General features: G+C 37.7%; 1 protein-coding gene across 5 annotated transcripts in view; it reads left to right on the top strand.

Moving 5' to 3' along the window:
- DIAPH2 (diaphanous related formin 2) overlaps positions 1 to 24,967 on the top strand; it is a 1,061,378-nt gene that overhangs the window by 966,301 nt on the left and 70,110 nt on the right. The window contains exon 28 of one of the 5 annotated variants that reach the window (XM_086388308.1): positions 17,128 to 22,999. The exons of the other annotated variants lie outside the window; for them this stretch is intronic. Coding sequence (XP_086244434.1) covers positions 17,128 to 17,192 — 65 coding nt within the window. The 3' untranslated portion in view covers positions 17,193 to 22,999. Of the gene's footprint in view, positions 1 to 17,127; positions 23,000 to 24,967 lie in introns of those variants that run through there. 5 annotated transcript variants of the gene reach the window in all.

The following is a 24,967-nucleotide window of genomic DNA, read 5'->3' as shown; positions in this document are numbered from 1 at the left end:
GATGCTTTCCCTAAGGCTCTGCTTTCTGTGCTCCTGAAGAGGATATCCGTAATCATAATATTCAGTATAACTGTATTCTTCTTATATGCTACCTTCATTTCTGTGAGAATATCTTGAGGAATAGCTCTGAGACTTTACATTTTGTATCAGGGGATATAATATAATTCAGGTTCTAAAACTGACTCACTGAGAACTGTGTAGCAGATTACAGAAGAAGCTCTAACACATCTCATCAGACTAATTTTTAAACTAAAAGGCCACAATCACTACCTAGTACCTGACTTGAAAAAAGAGGCTGGCTCATTTTTCTCTGATACTGTGACAGGCATGTTGTCAGTGTTCGAGAAAGGAATACCAAAGTAAATCTCAGGCCAGTTTTTGGACAGAAGGAAATATACCTGATGTGGGAATAGACCCAGGTTATGAAGGCAAGGCTCCCTCTTTCCAGTAAATAGGTCTACTCAGGAAACCAAATTAAAGGTCAGCCAGTTGCCTGGTAAATCTGCTGTCCTAGGGGGAAAAAAATGAGTGGCTGGTTTTACTAGATGCATCATTCAAGCCAAGCTAGGATCTCTAGAAATAATCTCTTCCTTCCCCAGGGAACAAATCTGTCCAGACAACTGGAATCCTAAAGCAGAGAAGTAATAGAAAGCAGCCTGGCAACATTTTTCTACTCATGGGATGGCAATAAGATAAATAAATTGCTATAAAAGATTTTCATTGCTTCCCAAGGGCATAAAAAAATACCCCCATTCATGAGGACTTGTGAAATAGATGAAAAGTCAGAACCTTGATAAATTTTGATTTCCTAACTAATCTTTATTAGTCTTTGTTTTTATAGGCTAATCGGAAAAAGACTTTTTAAACATCTGTTTGTATCTTATCCAAGGTCCCCAAAGTGACTAAAACATGTCACAGTCTCCACAATGAGGCTATCCAGACTTTTAAAAGTGTAATAGTATCATGATGCTGAAACCTTTGGAATGTGACTCTTATACTACCAAACATTAAAAATGTTTAAGTTTTTACTCTGTCAGGTACCATTCTGGTACTTCTGTGTTATTGCCTCATTTAGTTCTTGTAACTATCCTATTAGGTAGATCTTTAAATATTATTTTCATGTTCACAAAGAGGAAAATAAGTTTAGGAAAACATTGCTATTAAGCAGTGGAAAAGAGATTTGAACCCATATGGTCATACAGTGAGAACTTTGCTACAAAATTATGAATAACCATTAGAGGTAGAAAGCACTTTTTGCTTGAGAATTCTTATTTTTTAGTTGGTTGGTTGATTTTTTAAAAAATTAATTTATTTTAAATGGAGGCTAATTATTTTACAGTATTGTAGTGGTTTTTGCCATACACTGACATGAATCAGCCATGAGTGTACATGTGTTCCCCATCCTAAACACCCCTCCTACCTCCCTCCCCATCCCGTCCCTCAGGGTCATCCCAGTGCACCGGCCCTGAGCACCCCGTCTCATGCATTGAACCTGGACTGGCGATCTATTTTACATATGGTAATATACATGTTTCAATGCTATTCTCTCAAATCATCCCACCTTGATTGATTCTTGTGTGTGTTTCACATCTATCAGAAGGTTAATATGGGTCAAGTGCTAGACTATCTCATTTAGTTTTGTTAACACCCTACAACGGATGTACTATTATTTGCAGATAAGGAAACATGAAGAATCATTTTTGCAAATACATGAATATAAGGGTGGCCCACTTCTTTAGGAAACCTGTGTCTAGTAACATTAATAAGTTCAAAGACTACAAATACCAGCTAGCTTTACTTTATCCCATCATCATTTGTTGGACTAGTACAAATGGTAATAAGAAAGAGTAAAGTAATGCTTTGTGCCAAGATTCACCTCTCCAAACCCACACCGCCTGCTTTAACCAGGAATAATAACCCAGGGTATGTATCTTTTTGAAAATGGGTCAGCATTGTCCATAGAAAGACAGACTGTTTTTAATTTATGGTTTATTGGTAACATGTTGCCACAAAGCAATTTTTAAGTCTCATTTGATTTTACCATTGAAGTCAAACTTTCCAGATGATGTCAACAAAGTTCAACATACCTCATCCTTCTGAATTATACATATCTTTTCAGAGAGGCAATATTTAGGTTCACGTCTTAAGACTAGAACTTTTAGAATTTAGAATCTAAGATACATGAAATCCTTAATAGGTGACAACAGTATATGAAGACAAATTTATCTCTGCCCTAAAACCAGCCTACTTGTAAGCCATTACTTCCTGACTAGGGAACATTCTGTGGCCCTTTTTTAAGCAGGGCAGAAAATGATACCTGATTTGTCTTTTTTTTTTTTTTTCTTTTCATTATGGTGTACTTAGTGATGGTACATTCATGCAGATTACATATTGAATCCTAAACTGCTCTTTAAGTTGAGAACAGTATGTGCTTTTGCTCTGAAGGCTGAAATTTTTACATCCTACCTAGGTTGCTTCCCTAATTTACCAAGTTAATCATGCTCAGTTCCAAAAATTCAGACATGGAAAAATATAAAAAAGAAAACATGATCTCACCATTTAGAGATAGCCACTATTTTTATTCATATATAGCCTTCCAAATTCTTTATTATGAAATGAGACTATAATATGGACCTCTGTCAAGCACATATAGATCTATATGATAATTTAGAAATGGCTGCATTGTATCCTAGTGTATGTGGGTCTCATCCTTTATTTATCCAATCCTGTGATGAACAGATAGGCTTTTTACAGTTTTCACTAGTAGAAACAATGTTGCAAAGAACATGGATGTGCAGCCATCCATATTTATACATCTGTCTGAGAATATGAGGACTGGCTTTATTCCAGTAGACTTAAATGTCAGGAAAGGTTCTTTCAGATTTCTTGTATGAGGAATAAGTTGCTAGTTAGTAGCCATTGTTTATCATCTAAAAGCTCAGCCTGCACTTGGGTTGTGCATAGATTGCCTTAGAAACTGCAACTACAAAGGCACCTCTGTCAGTTATGAATATGACATTGAGAAGCCATGTTTTAACTGTCCTAATTGCTCATATTTAAAACAATTGCTGACTGGCTTCTACCTTAAGGGACAGTTTATATTCTAAAACAATGGCGCTGGCAGCTGCTAAAGTGTCTGTGATATTAACCATACAGGTTGCCTTTGTCCGTACAACTGGTTAAGTAATTAAGCACAGGCTAGCATGGGGAACACTGCTAATGGGAAGCACCTGTTTATAGTCGCACACGTTGTAAGTTGTAGGTTAATATCTCCCCGCCTCAAAATCATAGCATGTGGGATAGTTCTGTGATCCTGTCGTTTGGGAAATGGAAGCATCATGCAGGGGAAAGTCTGCCATTTCTTCCTTACTACAGAAGCCACCGAGCTTACGTAACCCCAGAGAACCCGGGGCTACTGAAGCTGGGGAATTGGGCTGACTCCTCTCAAACTTCCATCATCAGCAAAAAGCAGGTAGCCCAGACCCACAAGATAGATTGCACATGTTAAAAACAAAAAGAGTATATATGTAGTCTTAGAGTGATTTAGAAACAAAAACAGATGACAAGTAAATATATTCTAGGTCAGCATATCAGCAACAAAGCTCAGGCAGATCACAAACAACTGCCACAGAAAATGACAGAGGATTGTCCATCATATGATCAAAGTTAGAGAAATGGCTGATGCCTAACATTCTTAGTCATAGGGATTTCTGTCACACGTGGAGTAGAAAGGCATGAGATGACAGGTGGTAGGAATGATTTGACCCTGTATCCACATTGTCATTTAACAGCTAGTTTATCTGCATCAACCCAAATGGTTGCACAAGTTCTCATCTTGCCAAGTACTCTTGGCCCAGGTCACTACAATCTATGTTTGCCTTGATCAGCTTTTCTGCTGCCACTCTTAATTGTGCTAGCTAGGCTTCAGCAGTAGACCCTAACCAGATGATGCCAGAGGACCTCATTTCTCCTGGGTAATTTTGTTGTGGGTTTTTTTTCTAGGTTGTCTGTTTGTTTTGAACAAACTGCTGTCTTTGTTTTGAACTGCTGTCTTCTCTGAAAATCATTCGGGAATTTTTTGGGTTTTTAAAAATACCATAAAAATTAAAATCACATGTTTATGGAAACAGCTGTCATCTGATTATGGAAACACTAGGAATCTGGTTGGTGCATTCCCCTTCATTATTTTCCTCCGTGTCCTAGAAAATAGTTGTTAAATATATGTAGAGTTCTGATTCTCCTTTTATATCTCCATTGCTTTACATGCCCCCAAATAGGAAAAATTTGATAATTAAAATAGCAACATAAGGAACTAGAGGTCACTTTCTCTAATCAAAAATTAATTGCAACATTTCTATTTCTTTTTGTTGAAAAACCCACCTATCTGCTAAGGGCTAATTGAGATGACGTTTTCCCTGATCCCCCAACTCCAGCACTCAAGGGATATGATTTTTCTCTTTGAACCTCCATTGCATGTACTGTTGTTGTTCAGTTGCTCAATCATGTTGCCTGAGAAATCAGTGCTCACACTTCACTGGATGTAAGGTGTTGACTGAAGCCTAGGGCACTCTGACTCCTTACAGCTAGTAAGCAGTTCTCAGGTACATCCTGGCACTTCTAGTGTTCAGTTCAGTTGCTCAGGCATGTCCGACTCTTTGCAACCCCATGGACTACAGCACGCCAGGCCTCCCTGTCCATCACCAACTCCCGGAGTTTACTCAAACTCATGTCCATTGAGTCAGTGATGCCATCCAACCATCTCATCCTCTGTTGTCCCCTTCTCCTCCCGATTTCAATCTTTCCCAGCATCAGGGTCTTTTCCAATGAGTCAGTTCTTCGTATCAGGTGGCCAAAGGATTGGAGCTTCAGCCTCAGCATCAGACTCTAAGAGATGCTATAAGAGACATATAGTTAGTTTCATGTTAGAGTTGTTTATACATTTATCCTTTCCTTCCTAAAAACTTATAAAGGTGCCTTTTATGGTACTCTGCAGGTATTTTATTCAGTAAAAATTTATGGATGGATGAAAGGAAGGAAGAGAGGGAGGGAGGGAGGGTTTTCTTTCCTTTGCCTATATTATTAGCAAATAATATTCTCTGTGTATAAGCAGTATAGTAGAAGGTGAATTGCAGGAGCAGCTTTTGATTCATTGCTAATGATTAGATGATTAATCAACAGAGTTTTTGAAAAATCTCTGGATGTAATCCACTGTGGAAGACACTTGAGCAGATCTGTTACAGTTTGTGTGAATTCTGTTAGTTTGCTCTTCAGTGTAAGTTTCACTTATATAATATACTTGGGAGTTTTCCCAACTATTTTCTAATATTATTCAGTTTTATTTTGTCACTCTTCTGTATTTTCCCGATAGGCAGGCATTGTCATCAGACTTTCAACCTCATATAAAATTTGTCTTAGGCCCTGACTATATTTCCTAGTGAAGAAGGAAATGCATGGCTAATAAACAAAACCAAGAACATTTTTTAAAATTTTATTCATTAGCTTTAACATTGAGTCCAGAGATAATTGGTAGCAAGTTCTGTGGCAGTTGAAATATTGAATATACTGACTTTATTTTTTTCTGTGCCATACTTTTCCAAAATCCCTTGAAATACTCAAGATATAAATTAGGTAAATACTAGTCATTTAAAATCCCAAGAGGTTAATTGTACATGTTATGAAAATACCATGTTTATGATAGATAAAAGTAAACACTGCATATTTTCTACATTTATAGCTTAATATGGATTGTTTTTAATGCCTTGAAGTAATATTATTATACTATGTGATTTTACTTTTATCATGTATTTCAATCTTCCTAAAGTTGCTATAATTGAGTTTGTTTGATAATATACCTTTATATTACTATGAGACTTGATAGTTTGCAAAATGTGAGGTTCATAATAGAGACAGAGAGTCGACTTACTACCTGGCAGGGAGGATAAGAAGAAAGTGAAATATAGAAAAGTGATTTAATCTCACTACTGCAGTTTTGTAAAATATAATTTGCTTTTCCCCTAGCACAGCAGAGTTTCATGCTGATAACAAGCTACTGAATTAATAAATCCATTGCAACTATTGAGACTTTTCCTTTAATAACATGACGAATGCTGAGCATTAAGAAAAGGAAAGGCATTCTTTGTACAGATATTACTTCTACCAGATCTACATCCCTAACCTTAGGAAAAATGCCATCATACACTGAGCAATATCAATGTGAAAATAATTTGTGCATCTCAATTAGAATACAGTATTTTCCACATAAAATCACACTGTTTCCTGGAACACATTAGCTTATTTTCCAATTGGAAAGATATTTAGAGGTCTATTTTTTTATCATTACATGTGCTTAACTCCAATTACAGTTAATGGGAGTTGTGTGTCTATAGTCACAGTAGCCTCTGAACTACTTAACATTATTGCTTTCCATTACCATCCTCATTAGAATAACTTTCATCTCTTCTACTAAACTGAACTACCATGGTAATCTGGATTTCTGTTTTCTTTCCGTGGATTTATTTGCATGTAACAAAGGATATAAATTACATAACATGGCCTGTTTCTAGTTTTGAAAACATTACAATGTCACTGAGATTAGAATAGGGTTAGAACTATTTAGAAGAAATAGTGAAGTTGCTCAGTCATGTCTGACTGTTTGCGACCACATGGACTGTAGCCCACCGGGCTCCTCCATCTGTGGGATTTTCCAGGCAAGAATAGTGGAGTGGCTTACCATTTCCTTCTCCAGGGTATCTTCCCAACCCAGGGATTAAACCTCCGTCTTCCACACTGCAGGCAGGTTCTTTACTGTCTGAGCCACCAGGGAAGCCACTTAAGTAGAAGTAATTGATTGGCTTCTAGACTTGCATTTTGGAAGGGCGCCACATGTATACAATTCTGTTGGAATAAAATAATTTGATAAACTTTAACACCTATGGTATCTAGTAGACACTAAATTTGTAAAACATATTATAAAACATGAAAAAAATGTTTACAAAATAGAAGTACTATCAAGAACAAATCTATACATTTAATTCCAATTATTCAAAATTTTGATGAAGTAAAAGTAATGAAGACAAGTGCCTTATAAACTAAGTAGAATTGGTAATGCTATCTTCCTTAGTGCTGACCTGTACTGTATTTCCAGGGGAAAAAATGATAAGAAGACAAGGAAAGGGGCTTGTTAAGTTTTTAAGAAAATGAAGAACCCGAGAAGAACTCTTAAAAACATCACTAGGAACTTTAGAGTCACTTGACTCATTGGCACTCAACAAATAGACATCTGCCTAGCCTTAGTAGGATAGGCTAGTTACTACGTATTGAGTTTGTTTGTCAAGCTGTATTGTTTTCAAGATGTTTTGTGATTATAGCATGATGTAGAGTTCTAAAATGTGCTCAAAAAATACGTTTGAAAGGAAAATATACATTACAGAGGATTATTTCCACCAGATATTAAAACATATTATGAGGCTAAAATAATAAAATCAGAAGTCACTGGCATAAAAATAGTTGGAAAAATACTTAAGTCGATGGAAAAGAAATGTACCCTAGTATAGGTTATTTGGTGGTGGCTCAGATGGGAAAGAATCCACCTGCAGTGGGGGAGACCTGAGTTCGATCCTTGGTTTGGGAAGATCCCCTGGAGGAGGGCATGGCAATCCACTCCAGTATTCTTGCTTGGAGAATCCCCATGGACAGAGGAGCCTGGCAGGCTACAGTCCATGGGGTCACAATGAGTCAGACATGACTGAGCGACTAAGCACAGCAGCACGGCATAGGTAATTTGACATAGGATAAAGAGATATATCATGAATCAGTTTAGAAATTCATGATTATTCAACAAATGGTGCTGGAACAACCAGCTTCCTCTTTGCAAGGAAAAAAGCAAGCAAGCAATGTGGAAGCTTACCTGATATTGTACAACAAAAATTCTAAATCATTTAAATAAATGTTTTTTAAAAAATCAAACCTTAAAGGACAATAAAAGATACAGTTGAATGTTTATCAAATGTCTCTGCCTAGAGAAAGACTTTCTCAGCTTAACAATAAAAGAATGGATCACAATGTAAAAGACTGACTGATTTCACTACATACAAATAATAAAAATGAAACCATATGTTCTTGAAAGCCAACAACATGAACCAAATAACAGGCAATCAACAAACTAAGGAAAATATTTCAGTTGGTTACTATCTATCTTTAAAATGTAGAGTTCAAAATAAAAACAAAGCAAAACTAAGACCCTAATAAATTATTGGGTAAGGGATATGATCAGCATTTAAAGGAAGAAATATAAATGGATAATAGCATTTGAAAATTTCTGCTTTGCTAGAATTTGAAGAAGGGCAAAAAGAGGCAATCATATGCTTTTCACATTAGCACATTGTCAAGAGATTAATGCCTAACAATGAGATAAGACAAATTAATTTACTTACTGCCAATTGGATTTAAATTAATACAACTATTCTGGAATACGATTTGGACTTAATTTTGCATACTTAACAATGCTACTTCTATACATGATGTGTATAAAATAAAATATAAACTATAAGGATGTTCATTGCAAGGCTTTTTATAATAGAAAAAAAATGGAAGCAGCCTAAATGTCCAACAGTAGAGAAATGGTTAACCAAATTGTGGCATATTTATATAGAAAGAAGAGTATGTAGCCATTAAAAATTTTATTTTCAGTATCATGTTTAATGATATCAAGTTTAATTTTCAGTATCAAGTTTAATGACATACAAAATTTCTATTATACAATAAAATGTTAAATGAAAAAAGTAGAACACCAAATTGCATACATAGTTTAAGCTCAACATGTTTTTTTAAAAGACACTATTCTGGTAAATGAAGAGAACGAATCTGGTCAATGAATGGAGAAACTGGCTGTCCACCAGGAGATTAGGCCCAAACCTAATTCAGGTACCACCTTCCTTCCAGTTGTTTGTAGTGAGTGAGAAACTGTATCAAGTCAGGATCCTCAAAAACATAGGGGGAGAAAAAAGCAACAGTTTTGAAATCATGGTACAGAGGGGAAAAAAAGATGTAAATTCGTATGAGATGATTTCAGTATAACAGTCTAAAATAATCTTTCATCAGTATTTGGCATGTGAATAGCTACTTTAATAGACATTTCCTAAGGTGACCTAACCCTGAAGAAGGGAGCACAACCTACTCCAGTATTATTGTCTGGAGAATTCCATGGATAGAGAAGCCTGGTGGGGCTACAGTCCATGGGGTCATAAAGAGTCAGACACAACTGAGAGAATAACACATACACAAGGCAACCTAAAGTTTTCTTGGTTTTCTTAGCCTGAGCTGCACAAAACCCATCCTCTGTTTGCTTTTTTTTTTTTTTTTTTGCTGGAAACAATGCCTATCCATTGATGATAAATCTGCCACACCATCATTTTTGAAGAGTTTTGGAGAAAAGAAAGCTCACAATAAAGTGTAGAGGCTTTCTTTTACTTTGTTTTCTAGGCAGCTAATTAGCATTAAAATGGGATGTTTCGCCACACAATGTGACAATGTGCAGTGTATGCCAGGCACACTTATTTTATGTTACCCTATTGGGAGGGTATAGTTGCATTGTGTTTGAGTAAGTCATGTCAATACATCTAACATGTCTATGAAGCACCAGTTCTTCCATAGACAACAGGTGGATACCTAACCTGGGGGGGAATGAATAATGGACAAGTCTTTTTATCACAGGTTTTCAATCTCAAGTGGACCTGCTCATGCAATATACAACACACAGCCCTCTACCTTTGGCATACACTCACTGTGGTAGAGGAGTGATTAAACGTTTCTCGGTTACATACTACAAGCTTGAGTCCTTTGGTCTGTCTCACACCACATTTTTTTTTTTTTTTAAGATTTATGATAAGGTTATTCCTCAGTTATTTCACCTGACAAAGTTTTCAGTAGGAAGGAAATTAGCAGTGTAGATGTAGATATGGATCTGAAATTTTGTGACATTCAGATATTTCATGAATGATGTGCTTTGTACATAGTTGTTTAATAAATGATTGCATGAATGAATTTTAGAGCAATACAATAACAGGTTTAATCTATTCACTCAGGACTCCATTGGGAAGGTTTTGAGATGAATGCCAAATCAATTTATGCTTAGAAAAAGCATAAAGCTTCTTACTTTTACAACAGTGGGGAAAGCCTTGACAGTGGTTTGAGCTGGTTAACCTGATATTCACAGTGTACAGAAGCATGTTTTAGCTGGGCCATGTATTTACATTTTCTTTTCTGTGACAGATTGGCATATTGTTTTGGATTTGGTCACCTCTCCTCCATGGACTGCACATTTTCATATAACTATGTTCCTCTCCTCAGTTTCATACTATGACTATGTTACTCTCTGTAGAAATAGAATCTTTTCACTTTCACATGGGGCATCAAGCCTTTGGTGACCAAAAAAAATCTGATAGGGTATGCATGCCCAACTCTGGTGGATTTAGAGGGTACATCTTGGGACTGACATCTCAGGTTCTATATAGCATTAATCTTTGTGTTTACAAACAATAGAATCCCTTAATGAATTCTTAGACCATGAGGATACATTAGATTCTCTAGGCTTGCTTATTCATATGTTACCTTGTACATTCAGAAAATGGAAACAGAGGAAGATTATGACAAATCATGTTCCCTCAGCCTCTAATATAATGTTTTCCTGTATCTCATTGCACAGTATGCCCAACAAGTAAACACACATAGATTGATGCTTCCCCCCATCTTCCTTTCTTTGATTTCCAAAAATACAACAAGGCAAATTGGAAAGGGAAACCACTACTGATTAACAAAGCCCTCCCCATCACCTCAGGTAAATACATATTTTCTAAACTATTGACTGGAAGAGAGACTCCTATTTTTTTTTCCATCTAAACAGTTCTAGTATTAGTAGTGTTGGGAGAATAAGATTGGGTAGAAAAGTGAATTTGGTTCAGTCTGGGTCTCCTGGAGTTCTCAAATCATATCACACGGGCACCTGCCTCCTTCACCTATGTTTCTAAATAGGAAATTCAGGCACTCTCACAATCACCCAAATAACTCCATCACCTCTGACAGCAGTAATAACTAGCATTTGCTCTTTTCTCATAAATTTGATGCCAAGTATGTGTCTTGACCTCATAAGGATCAGAACACTATTACTCATTAGTATTTACTTGTATTTTTAAAAAATTCAATGATTCTTGGAACTTCCTTGGTGGTCCAGTGGCCAAGACTCCATGCTCCCAATGCAGGAGACCCAGGTTCAATCCCTGGTCAGGGAAATAGGTCTCTGAAGATCCCATGCAGCCAAATAAATAAATAATTTTTTTAATAAATAAAAATTTGATGATTCTCAATCTTTGCCTCAAAGAAAACATGAATCTAGGTATGAAAATTTGCTACCATTAGATTGTAAGCTATTAGAATGTGAAAAGAGATGAATATTTGTATTGATATATATTCATATTTTATATATATATATATATATATATATATAACATTATCCTCTAAATTGCACTTCTGCACTGATCCATACAAGTCTAGAGTATAAACGTATATTTTGTACCTAGAATAGTTTTAACATAAACACAGAGAATTGTAAATAAATCATAGAAACCCAGATCAGTCATTGCTGCCATTATTTCTAGAGTCATTTTTTCATAAACAATGTTGGAGGTTGACATTTCAAAAATACAAGTAATGACCTTTACAGAATTGCTTCTACTTATAATTATCTCATAAACATAGGGACCAATTAAGTACCAAAAATATTTAAAGAGAGACAGAGACAGAGAAGGAAGGGAGAGAGGGAGATAAAGAGAAAGGAAGGGAAGAACTGTAGAATAATTCTCTTGTGTGTATGCCAAGAGCTGGATTTGAGCTGTGAACCAATGTTTATCCTGCCTTCCAAAAGCTTTAATGTCCTTTTCTCAGTTCATTTTGACTTGAAAGTTTATTTTCTCACATCAGATGCTACCAATAAAGCTGCAGTTTGATGTGAATCCTGACATCATTTACTTCTGCAAGGCTAGTGGTGCTTTTTTTGCATGTGGTGCTTTTCTTGAATCCAGTGGGCAGTGAACGGTGGTATGGGGTACCAATAGCAGTCCTGGAGTGAACGTGAATGCCAGTTGACCTTCATGTGTGGGATTACCAAGGCACAAGCCTTTTTTCCAGCTGGGACAATCCTCTGTGAATGCCACCATCATTCTCATATCTGATAGCTTTAACACTGAGCACTTAAATGCTAGCAATGCAATGGTAACCATCATATTACAATCTCATTTGTAAATGTCTTCTAAAAAGTCCCAAACCAACCTGTATGTGAATCAGTGACATCTAAGTAATAAGCCCTTTATCTCAAAATGTTATCTTTACAATTTTAGTGGATTGTGATTGGTATCACAAATTAAATAATGGAATTTTTAATGGTATCTTTAAAAGGATACCCAAATAATCCATCACTCAGATATATCTCTGAATAGAAAAAATATCTCTTTCTTTCTCACTTCTCAGTGATAATAATGCATTATAAGGCACTTTAAGTGTATGGCTGTTTGGCTCAGTACACTGATCAGATCAGATCAGATCAGTCGCTCAGTCGTGTCCGACTCTTTTCGACCCCATGAATCGCAGCACGCCAGGCCTCCCTGTCCATCACCAACTCCCGGAGTTCACTCAGACTCACGTCCATCGAGTCAATGATGCCATCCAGCCATCTCATCCTCTGTCGTCCCCTTCTCTTCCTGCCCCCAATCACTCCCAGTATCAGAGTCTCTTCCAATGAGTCAAATCTTCGCATGAGGTGGCCAAAGTACTGGAGTTTCAGCTTTAGCATCATTCCCTCCAAAGAAATCCCAGGACTGATCTCCTTCAGAATGGACTGGTTGGATCTCCTTGCAGTCCAAGGGACTCTCAAGAGTCTTCTCCAACACCACAGTTCAAAAGCATCAATTCTTCGGCGCTCAGCCTTCTTCACAGTCCAACTCTCACATCCATACATGACCGCAGGAAAAACCATAGCCTTGACTAGATGAACCTTTGTTGGCATAGTAATGTCTCTGCTTTTGAATATGCTATCTAGGTTGGTCATAACTTTCCTTCCAAGGAGTAAGCGTCTTTTAATTTCATGGCTGCAGTCACCATCTGTAGTGATTTTGGAGCCCAGAAAAATAAAGTCTGACACTGTTTCCACTGTTTCCCGATCTATTTCCCATGAAGTGGTGGGACCGGATGCCATGACCTTCGTTTTCTGAATGTTGAGCTTTAAGCCAACTTTTTCACTCTCCACTTTCACTTTTATCAAGAGGCTTTTGAGTTCCTCTTCACTTTCTGCCATAAGGGTGGTGTCATCTGCATATCTGAGGTTATTGATATTTCTCCCAGCAGTCTTGATTCCAGCTTGTGTTTCTTCCAGTCCAGCGTTTCTCATGATGTACTCTGCATATAAGTTAAATAAGCAGGGTGACAATATACAGCCTTGACGAATTCCTTTTCCTATTTGGAACCAGTCTGTTGTTCCATGTCCAGTTCTAACTGTTGCTTCCTGACCTGCATATAAATTTCTCAAGAGGCAGATCAGGTGGTCTGGTATTCCCATCTGTTGAAGAATTTTCCACAGTTTATTGTGATCCATACAGTCAAAGGCTTTGGCATAGTCAATAAAGCAGAAGTAGATGTTTTTCTGGAACTCTCTTGCTTTTTCTATGATCCAGCGGATGTTGGCAACTTGATCTCTGGTTCCTCTGCCTTTTCTAAAACCAGCTTGAACATCAGGAAGTTCACGGTTCACATATTGCTTGAGCCTGGCTTGGAGAATTTTAAGCATTACTTTACTAGCATGTGAGATGAGTGCAATTGTGCGGTAGTTTGAGCATTCTTTGGCATTGCCTTTCTTTGGGATTGGAATGAAAACTGACCTTTTCCAGTCCTGTGGCCACTGCTGAGTTTTCCAAATTTGCTGGCATATTTAGTGCAGCACTTTCACAGTATCATCTTTCAGGATTTGGAGTAGCTCAACTGGAATTCCATCACCTCCACTAGCTTTGTTCATAGTGATGTTTTCTAAGGCCCACTTGACTTCACATTCCAGGATGTCTGGCTCTAGGTCAGTGATCACACCATCGTGATTATCTGGGTCGTGAAGGTCTTTTTTGTACAGTTCTTCTATGTATTCTTGCCATCTCTTCTTAATATCTTCTGCTTCTGTTAGGTCCATACCATTTCTGTCCTTTATCGAGCTCATCTTTTCCACTGTATGATTATACAGTGGAAGTGAGAAATAGATATAAGGGCCTAGATCTGATAGATAGAGTGCCTGATGAACTATGGAATGAGGTTCATGACATTGTACAGGAGACAGGGATCAAGACCATTCCCATAGAAAAGAAATGCAAACAAGCAAAATGGCTGTCTGGGGAGGCCTTACAAATAGCTGTGAAAAGAAGAGAAGCAAAAAGCAAAGGAGAAAAGGAAAGCTATAAACATCTGAATGCAGAGTTCCAAAGAATAGCAAGAAGAGATAAGAAAGCCTTCTTCAGCGATCAATGCAAAGAAGTAGAGGAAAACAACAGAATGGGAAAGACTAGGGATCTCTTCAAGAAAATCAGAGATACCAAAGGAACATTTCATGCAAAGATGAGCTCGATAAAGGACAGTACACTCATACCATGGTATTAATGAGGCCAAGGTCATTGCGGCCAGTTATCTTTGCTCTATGTACTGACCACAGACTACCCGGAATCACTCAAGAAACACTGATGATGTGTTTCTCATCAAGAAACACAGATGAGAAAAGTTCCATGGCAAGACCTCAACATTTCTCACAGTCCATCCTCCCCATAGGAGAGGCAGGATATATTCCAGGGTGTCATCATCTTCTCTCTCAAATTGCCAACATCCAAAACAACAGAGTTCCAGAAAAACATCTACTTCTGTTTTATTGATTATGCCAAAGCCTTTGTGTGGATCACAACAAACTGTGGAAAATTCTTCAAGAGATGGGAATACCAGACCACCTGACCTGCCTCTTGACAAATCTGTAGGCAGATCAGGAAGCAACAGTTAGAACTGGACATGGAACAACAGACTGGTTCCAAATCCGGAAAGGAGTGCATCAAGGCTATATATTGTCACCCTGCTTATTTAACTCATATGCAGAGTGCATCATGAGAAATGCTGGGCTTGAAGAAGCACAAGCTGAAATCAAGATTGCCGGGAGAAATATCAATAACGTCAGATATGCAGATGACACCACCCTTACGGCAGAAAGCAAAGAACTACAGAACCTCTTGATGAAAGTGAAAGAGGAAAGTGAAAAAGTTGGCTTAAAACTCAACATTCAGAAAACTAAGATCATGGCATCTGGTTCCATCACTTCATCACAAATAGATGGGGAAACAGTGAGAGACTTTATTTTTTGGGTTTTGGCTCCAAAATCACTGCAGATGGTAACTACAGCCATGAAATTAAAAGACGCTTGCTCCCTGAAAAGAAGCTATGACCAACCTAGACAGAATATTAAAAAGCAGAGACATCACTTTGCCAACAGAGGTCCATCTAGTCAAAGCTATGGTTTTTCCAGTGGTCATGTATGGATGTGAGAGTTGGACTATAAAGAAAGCTGAGCGCCGAAGAATTGATGCTTTTGAACTGTGGTGTTGGAGAAGACTCTTGCGAGTCCCTTGGACTGCAAGGAGATCCAACCAGTCCATCCTAAAGGAAATCAGTCCTGAATATTCATTGGAAGGACTGATGCTGAAGCTGAAACTCCAATACTTTGGCCACCTGATGTGAAGAACTGACTCATTGGAAAGGACCCTGATGGTGGGAAAGATTGAAGGTGGGAGGTGAAGGGGATGACAGAGGATGAGTTAGTTGGATGGCATCAATGACTCAATGGAGATGAGTTTGAGTATACTCCTGGAGTTAGGGTGATGGACAGGGAGGCCTGGAGTGCTGCAGTCCATGGGGTTGCAAAGAGTCAGACAGGACTGAAAGACTGAACTGAGACTGAGATCATCATCTTAGGGAGGAAATGAATAGGAGCTTGGGAGGCCCCAACATCTACCTCTGAATAAAGCAGCCTTGTCATTTAGGCATTAACTTTGCATTATAAGCCCCATCATACCATTGATTTGCTGTGTAACCTTCATCACTAAAGCAGAGATAATAGGATAGAATGAAATGGGTTTACCTCCCGGGGATGTTGTATGAATTAGCAAATTAACGAGTGTAAAGTGTTAGCATTTATGTAAGTGCTGGTGGTTGTGATTATTTCTAGGAACCTAGTCTCATTCTAAATAGAGAATCTAAGTATATTATGCTTCTGTCAGAAGGGGATTTTCACCCACATCAATTGCATTTAAGCTGAGCATAAAACAGAGGTGATAATAACATAGTAGTGATCACCACAATGCAGAGCTATAACCCTTTTTCCTATTAAAGCTAAAACTATTTTCAGCAACTTTCAATGCTTTTAAACTTTGCTTTCCAAGCTTTGTGCCAACAGTTCTCTCTACAGTGATTATTTTTCCTGTGATAGGTGAGGGGAATGGGACCTATTCATTATTCATTCCCATAATGACTATATAATGTATTGAATTTGTTTACATCACACAATCAAGCAAAGACTTGGTAGCTGATTTGATTGCCACATATTGCAATCATTGTAAAAAATAAAAAAAAAAAACTCTTTTTCAGCTCTGCCCACACTGGTGTCCTCTAGAGGTAGCCAACATACAGGTTGAAAACTCTTGGGGAATTGAAGTGCTTTCCAACAAAAGGCACTGTACATAGATCCTTTCAATTTAACATCTTTACCAAGGAATTTTGTTGTCGCCTGCTATTTCCAAAGGGACTGTGCTTGAGAGAATTCTTCCACTGCTTTTATCACTCTGATTTCACTTACCAAGAAAAGTCATTTAATGCTATTCCAGACTCTTGAAGTCAGCCTGGGAGCTACAGCATGAACTCTTCAGATCTGAGCTTCATGTTACTTATTTACATATTCATTTGAATTAATTTTTTAGGACTGTTTGAAAACCTCTCTCAACCTGACATCATGCAATAGCTGAGATCTAAAGCTCACCATGTTTTTGGTTCTCTTTTCTCTTTGTCTTACAGACAACAGACGAGTACCTTTGGAAAGGTCACGGTCTCGCCACAATGGAGGTATCTCATCTAAGTGATTCCTGATGCCAAAGAATAAGAAAATATTTAAGTAAACAAAATCATACAGTTTGAGAAGAACAAAACCTACTCTCAAGGGATGGAGAGGAAATAAGTACATTTCTGCAAAGATCAAGCTAAGCTGGATGAAATAATGTGCATATATAAAGCTATTGCAAGACTCCTCCCACAGTTATACTAACACAAACACAATTGCCAGGATTTTAAAACATGCATTTCATTTTAGTGTGAAGATGTGTATTATTTGTTATTGTGTGTGACCTGACGGTGATGATGGAAAATGTAAGAAATTGAAGAGTTCTAAAGGCATTCAAAACCATTCAGTCTGTCAAAAATGTATAATGTTACTCAAATTTTGTCACACACCACCCTCCCAAAAAAAAGGAAGAAAAGAGAAAAGAAAGAATTCATTAATGTCTACTGATTGCTGTTAAATAGAAAAGTAAAAGACCAGTGAAAAGTTTGTGTGTTAATGGTTTGGAAAGGCACTGATATTGCACACTCTGTGAAAGAAGCCATCTTGGAATCTCAGAAAATGTACTACTTCATCCCCTTCAAGTTATTTAGAATCTAATCTCAAGTGAAAGTTGATGGATTCATCTGCTTTGGCTGAAATTAAACTTAACATTAATCTAGAGTTTCAGCATGATATTGCAGGCACTTATCATTGCTAAAAATAAACCAAAGTTTAACAGAAGTGGTTAGAGAAAGTAATTTAAACTTTATTTAAAGAGGTATTTTATAAGTATACACATATATCTACTTTATACAAATACTTTGTATGGCTATTTTTGAGAAAAACCTCACATTTTAATGTTTATGCTAGAGTTGAACCTGCAAATTCTGTTACCTTTATTTAGATTTTTAAAGGTAAATATTGATCCCTGTTCTCCATGGTTTCTTTCTTCTCTCTATTGCTTCTTACTCCCACGACCCCCTTGAAGGCAGGGAATAGAGTTCTAAGAGACCTGAGAGGAAAAAGATTTCTCTCTGCAGGAGGCAGCATAAAACTCTCTGATACGTCAATTGTCTTATCTGCCTCTTTCCTCCCCCTTTCCCATTCTGCCGTGGTGATCTGAAGAAGAAAAATGATATACTTTATATATGTGTAGATATTTATAATCCTGCTACAATAATTCCACATCCCAGTGACTAACTGAACTTCTCAATCATCATCATACTTAACTTACCTTATTATATTAACAAATCATTTAAATGCTGCCAAAACAACTCTAGGAGGAAAAACCAGGCTCTACATTTTTCTTAAATAGATGAGAGAGGAAAAGTCATACTTAACTTGTCTATTACTTTTTAAAATGCATTGAAAGAATGTAGTATAACTTCTCTGGAGTATAATTTTAAGACTAATCCATGCAGATGATTATGATTATTGTGAAAGTTTTCTTATAGGTATATTTCTTATATAGAAAATCCTATTTCTACTTCCTCTAAAGCACATTATAGATATTCAGAAAGAACAAATGACTGGCTTGGCAAATCACTACCTGAGATAATGAAAACAAGTGACCAATAGCTCACAGTTTCTTTTATACAGATGTATAGTCATTCAAACTGCTGCCTTTTCCTCCAGTTCATTCTTACTTAGGTCTTATCCTTTGCAAAGCTCTGAAGATGCTACAATAGAGAAATCAAAAACAGTAATAGAATCTGAGATTTTACACTTTTATCCTGTCTTAAGACACACACATATGCACACACACAAAGAAGTTTAAGGGATATATCAATTTCACATGCTGTTTTGTAACAATAACAACAACAAACACTTAGGTTCTACTAATTTATGTAAATACTTAACATATTTTTAACTTCACAAAGTCTTTTCTGAAATCTTCATTGTATGGCTTCTTTGAGTCTTTTGATAGTTTTTCAGACTGTAGGAAAATGATATTTTGAAACATTCACCCTGACTAATATTTCGGGACATTTCCCATGCTATATTATCAAGCTAGTCAAGGTAGAAATACTGTTGCATATCACCTTTTCCAGATGTGAACTTGCCTTATTTTTTAGTTTGTGGGGAAAAAAAAGTACAGTTATTGATAAATTATATATTTGTATTTAGAGTAATCCTACACACTTTTCACAAACATTGAGACCTTTCAGGGTCTTTCATGAAGTTCTGATAACTCAATTAAAGGGTTTGCTTCCCAGATTTATAATGATCCTGCCCTAGCCATTTGTAGTTTGTTTTGGGTTGAAAATTATCACCAGAAAAAAATGCATAATGACATTTTTAGTACAGAGTGTATAGAGCCAAATTATACTAAATCTTTTATTGGGTTTATTACTGCCATAATTGAGAAGCACCTTCCCTGGTGGCTAAGATGATAAAGAATCTGCCTGCAGTGCAAGAGACATGGGTTCCATCTCTGGGTCAGAAAGATCTCCTGGAGAAGGGAATGGCTATGCATTCCAGTAATCTTGCCTGGAGAATTCCATGGACAGAGGAGTCTGGTGGGCTACAGTCCATGGGGTTGAGAGCAAAACCACTCTTTGAGCTTCCCAGGTGGCTCTGATGGTAAAGAATCCGCCTGCAGTACAGGAGACCTGGGTTCAATTTCTCCTGCTCCCCTGGAGAAGGCAATGGCTTCCCACTCCAGTGTTCTTGCCTGGAAAATCCCATGGACATAGGAGCCTGGTGGGCTACAGTCCATGGGGGTCGCAAAGAGTCAGACATGACTGAGCGACTAAGCACATACACACACAATTTATACAGATTTTCTTCAGTGTTTTTTAATAGTGCAAAACCCTTTAAAATGTTTACTAGTTGTATTAGTTTCCTTTGGCTGCTGTAATAAATTACCACAAACTAGGTGACCTAACATATCAAAAATTTATTCTCTCATGGTTGTTGTGGCCAGATGTCCAAAATCCAGGGCCATGCTCCCTCCAGAGGCTCTAGAGGAAAATTTTCCCTTGTCTCTTCCAACTTTGGGTGGCTATTGGCATTCCTTGGGTTATGGCCACATCTCTCTGTCTGCTCTGTCTTCACATTACCTTCTGATCTGTGTACTTAATCTCCCTATGGCTCTCTTATAAGGACACTTTTGTTGTAATTTCAAGCCCACTGAGATAATCCAGGATAATTTCATATGAAGAGCCTAAATTTAATTCCAAATAAGGTAACCTTCAAAGGTTCTGGGGATTAAAATATGGACGTATCTTTTTGGAGGTGACCTTTAGCCCACTACAGTCTGCCTTCTGGACCCCCAAATTTATGTCTGTCCCCTGTGCAAAATATATTCACCCTACCCTAATATTCCCCAAAGTCTCAAACCTAAAGTTTAAACTCTCATCCAAACATCATCATTTCAAAAGTCCCAAATCTCATCTAGATCATCTAAATCAGCAACAGGTCAGAACCCTAGGGCAAAATTCCTTTGCATCTGTGAATCAGTGAAACATGACCTCAACAAGGCTCCTGCTTCCAAAATGCAGCAATAGGATAGGCATGTGATAATAGTTATAGACATTCCTATTCCAAAAGGAAAAAAATGGAACAAACATAGAAATGAGTTCCTTGTCCTGATGAGTTTCAGAATTTGGCCCGGCAGACTCCCTTTCCCTGGTGGCTCAGATGGTAAATGCAGGACACCTGGGTTGGAAAGGTTGCTCCCTAGTTGGGAAGATCTTCTGGAGGAGGGCATGGCAACCCACTCCAGTATTCTTGCCTGGAGAATCCCATGGACAGAGGAGCCTGCAGGGCTACAGTTCATGGGGTCGCCAAGAGTGAGACACGACTGAGCAACTAAGCACAGCACAGGACACAGGTCTGAGCACCATGTCTTGTGACCTCAGCCAAGTGCCTGAGCTTCAGTTCTGTTCTCAGAATCCCCTTAGGTTTCAAGGCTTGACAATAATCCTCCTTGTCTCAGGGTTGCACCCTTTAGGTCTGCAGCTCTGCCCTAGAGTTGATCTTTTCTATCAAAGGGTAGTATCTGTTACAGCTTAATCAGCCTGTTTCTTGCCTGTAAAGTTTTGGTCGTCTGACAGCCTTCTCTCATTTTGTCCTGTCTCTGTCCCTTTCAGGCCAAGATGGAACTGTTTCTACTGGTATAACTTTTTAAAAAAACTTTGGGGCTCCTTATGAATATCATATTGATTTAATAGAGAGGCAAGAGAGTCCTCACAGATCTTTGCCAGATAATGCCGCCTCTATTCCTGGCTTTTATCCAGATAAATGAGTGGATCAGTGAGTCAATGCCTAATCTCTACAGCACCAGCCAAAGGTTGCCTAGTCTTGGCTTTATCTCCAGAGCCCACTATCCTAACAGTGAATCTCTTCATTTTAGCATCTTTTGCAATCTGAATAGGTAAAGAATTTCCTGAATTGTCAAGTGCTGGTTCCTTTCTGCTCACCAGTTCTTTCTTCAATTTATCCCTTTCTCTTATATTTTACTATAAGCTCAAGAAAAATCTAGACCATACCTCCCATGCTTTGCTCTCACATTTCCTCAGCTAAATACCCAAATTTGTCACTTACAGATCTACTTTCCACAAGATGGTTGGAGACAATCTGGATAAACTTTTTTGCCAGTATATAATAAAGATCACCTTTCCTCTAGTTTTCAATAAAATGTTCTTCAGCTCCTTCTGAGCCCTCATGAGAAGCACCTTTAACATTCACATTCTTCCCGTCTGTTTAAAGCAACCTATGCTTTTTCTATCATATACATCAATATTCTTCCCACCTCTACACATGACGTAATTCCAAAGCCACTTCTACATTTTTAAGTATTTGTTATAGCAGTCCCTGACTTCCTGGTACCCAAATCTGTATTTTGTTGCTGTGGTTGCTGTAACAGAGTATTCCAAATGTGATCACTTAAAACAAGGCATTTATTCTCTTACTGTTTGGGAGGCCAGAAGTCCTAAATTGAGGTCTTGGCAAGGGCTGTACTCCCTCTGGAGCTTCTAGGAGAAACCTTCCTTGCTTCTCTCAGTTTGTGACTGTCATCATTCCTTGACTTGTGACCAAGCCTCTCTCTCCTCTATCTTCATATCACCTTTCCCTCTGTATATCTAATCTACCTCTACCACTTTCTTACAAAGATACTTGTGAAGGCATTTAAGGCCCATCAGCTTATACATAATCTCCTCATCTCAAGATCCTTCACTTAATTACATCTGTGAAGACGCTTTTCCCAAATAAGTTAACATCAAAGGTTCTAAGAATTGGGACGTGGACGTATCTTTGGGGAGTCACCATTCAGCTCACAACACTAGTTAGTGCACATAAATGTACTTTTCACTTTTTAAAATGCATCCTTGGTGCTCAAGTCCAATTCAGTGTTGTCTCTAAAAGCCATTGTATGCACAGGCTACTGCATGCTTTGATGTTAAATGGCTGAACAGTCTATTCTAAAATTCAGTTGATACTTTTCTTACTACAGCAAATTAGCTTGAAAAAATAATTAGTTCCAACTATGAGCTCTGGTGTATCTTTTCTGCCCCTTTTATGGAGTCTTTGACCAAATATTTTCTATGATTAATAATGTAGGTATAAAGCTACCTCTGATACAGAAGTGTTCTTTATAAGTTTATTTTAGATATCGTGAATCCCTTAACTGAAAGGAGAGGTGACAGGAAAGCCTATTTGAATGGATGCTGAGGGAGATTGTGCCCATACCAAGACAGTCAGTAGAAGTATTTCAGTAGCAGAACAATGGATTCATGTTCTCATTTTGCCTCACAATAAATGCCTGTCTCTTTGCAGGACCAAGAATGACTTGCAATCTATCTGTAATGCATACTTACTTATTCAATAAAGCTAAGATTACACAAATGTTTTACTGCCTATGGTAATTAATATCAAGGATGGGTGAAAAGGTACCAACTGAAGTATAAAGGCAGGATGTAAGAATACTCCAGAAGGAGAAGCTTCAACTTAACAAAAGTACCAAAGTATTTCTATATGGACCTGGTCAGGTAGAAATCATGGGATATATTCAAAGACACACATACCTGTGGGAATCATAAAATTTTCTCTAAGTATTCTTGAGCACTTCTTGTCAGAGTAGTGGAGAGATGTTTGCACACCTTAAAAGTGCAGAAAAGTCAGAAGGGTGATTTACATCCTCCAGAGAAACTGTTTCTACAGAGGAGGGTTTTTAACCTTTATTATACAATGAAAGTAAATGGGCTTCAAATGCTCAGAGGGGTAAAAATCTGGAATTAGAAATAAAGGATTGTAGATAATTATTCTCTGGAGGGCTTTCAAAAGGATCTCTCATCATAGGTGGGCTGACTTGAAGATGAATGGTTGGACAAGGTAATAACCAGGTCTGTAAATGATATGGTCCAAAGTACCTGGCAAGACCATTGTTTCCCTTGGAATGGTTTCCTCCAGGACTCAAAGATATTAGTTTTTTCTCCCGCATTGACCCAAGTAGGCAAACTCCTTTGCAGGGAGTCTGAAAACCTGAGTATCCACAACTAGGGGAATTTGAGCTCAAAGCAAAATGGAAATCTGGAAATTGATATATATGCAATGCATGTAACACGGTACATAATTTTGATTTATAGTAAAAAGAAAGCAAAAGCCAAAGAGCCCATTTACAGACTGAATTTATTTAGATGTCTAGAGTCCCAATAGCCACAAATAAAATATTATTATCGTTAGTATCCATTTCAGGAAAAAACAACTTACAAATTCATGAAATGTACAAATTATGACTTTGTTCCTAGTTCTTGGAGATTACCCAGAATTCAGACTTTAGCCATGATGCCCTTATATCTTGTCTAATAGAAGTTCAGCCAGTATTCTTACCTATATTTTGGCTTAGGTGCAAACAATATTTTTACCTTTTGATGTATATGAGTAAAGCACAAGAGCTCTTATCATATTATTAGAAATATTAATAATAAATCTTCAACTTCTCTACTTCGCTAAAGGCTCCAGTGTGGCTATTCTAATCATCGAGTGCCCATTCAATGGACACTGCTTTTCAGGACACAATTATGAGTTAAACCCACAGCTCTGCCTTCAGGGATCTCACAGTCTAATGGGAGATGGGACATTACAAAAACAACTGGAATTCAAGATGGAAAAAAAGCGATCAGTGTCATAAGAGTGGTACAGATAAGGCCTAGGGAAGTTCAGAAAAAAACAATGTTATAGAGAGATGAGATGAGGTGGGTATTGAGGTGGAAAGCAGGTATCGGCATAGACTTTTGGGCACTGGTGGCATTTGAAATGAAATTTAAAAGGTAAGTAGATTTGGACATGTCAACTTTTTATTCATTCAGTCAAAATTTAATGAGCACCTCCTGTGTGCAAACCACAGTGCTAGGCTCTGAGACCATAACAGTGAACTGGACAGATACAGGCCCTATCTATTCTCATGTGTATGAGCAAAGCACAAGAGCTCTTATCATATTATTAGAAATATTAAAAATAAACCTTCAACTTCTCTACTTCGCTAAAGGAACTTAATTTTTTTTTTTTTTTTTTTTTGTGAGGAAGGAGAGAAGGCTTGAGCAGATGTGCAAATGTAAAGAATGTGAAACAATTCAGGTTGGATAGAGCGTAAGGTCCATGAAAGGCAGCAGTGGTTGTGTGATTTGTGCTTGATTTTATAAATGTCAGGAAATACTGAGAGATTCGAAGATTCCCCTGGAGAAGGGAATGGTAACCCACTCCAGTATTCTTGCTTGGAGAATTCCATGAACAGAGAAGCCTGGCAGGCTACAGTCCATGGGGTCGCTGAGAGTCAGACACAACTGAGCAACTAACGCTTCACTTCTTTGAAGA

Source organism: Bos grunniens, chromosome X (genome assembly GCF_055505025.1).
Source record: "Bos grunniens cultivar Pamir isolate PY7600 chromosome X, Bosgru_T2T1.0, whole genome shotgun sequence".
Lineage (NCBI taxonomy): Eukaryota > Metazoa > Chordata > Mammalia > Artiodactyla > Bovidae > Bos > Bos grunniens.
Note: the sequence above shows the minus strand (reverse complement) of the source record. Positions and strands in the feature narration are given on the sequence as shown.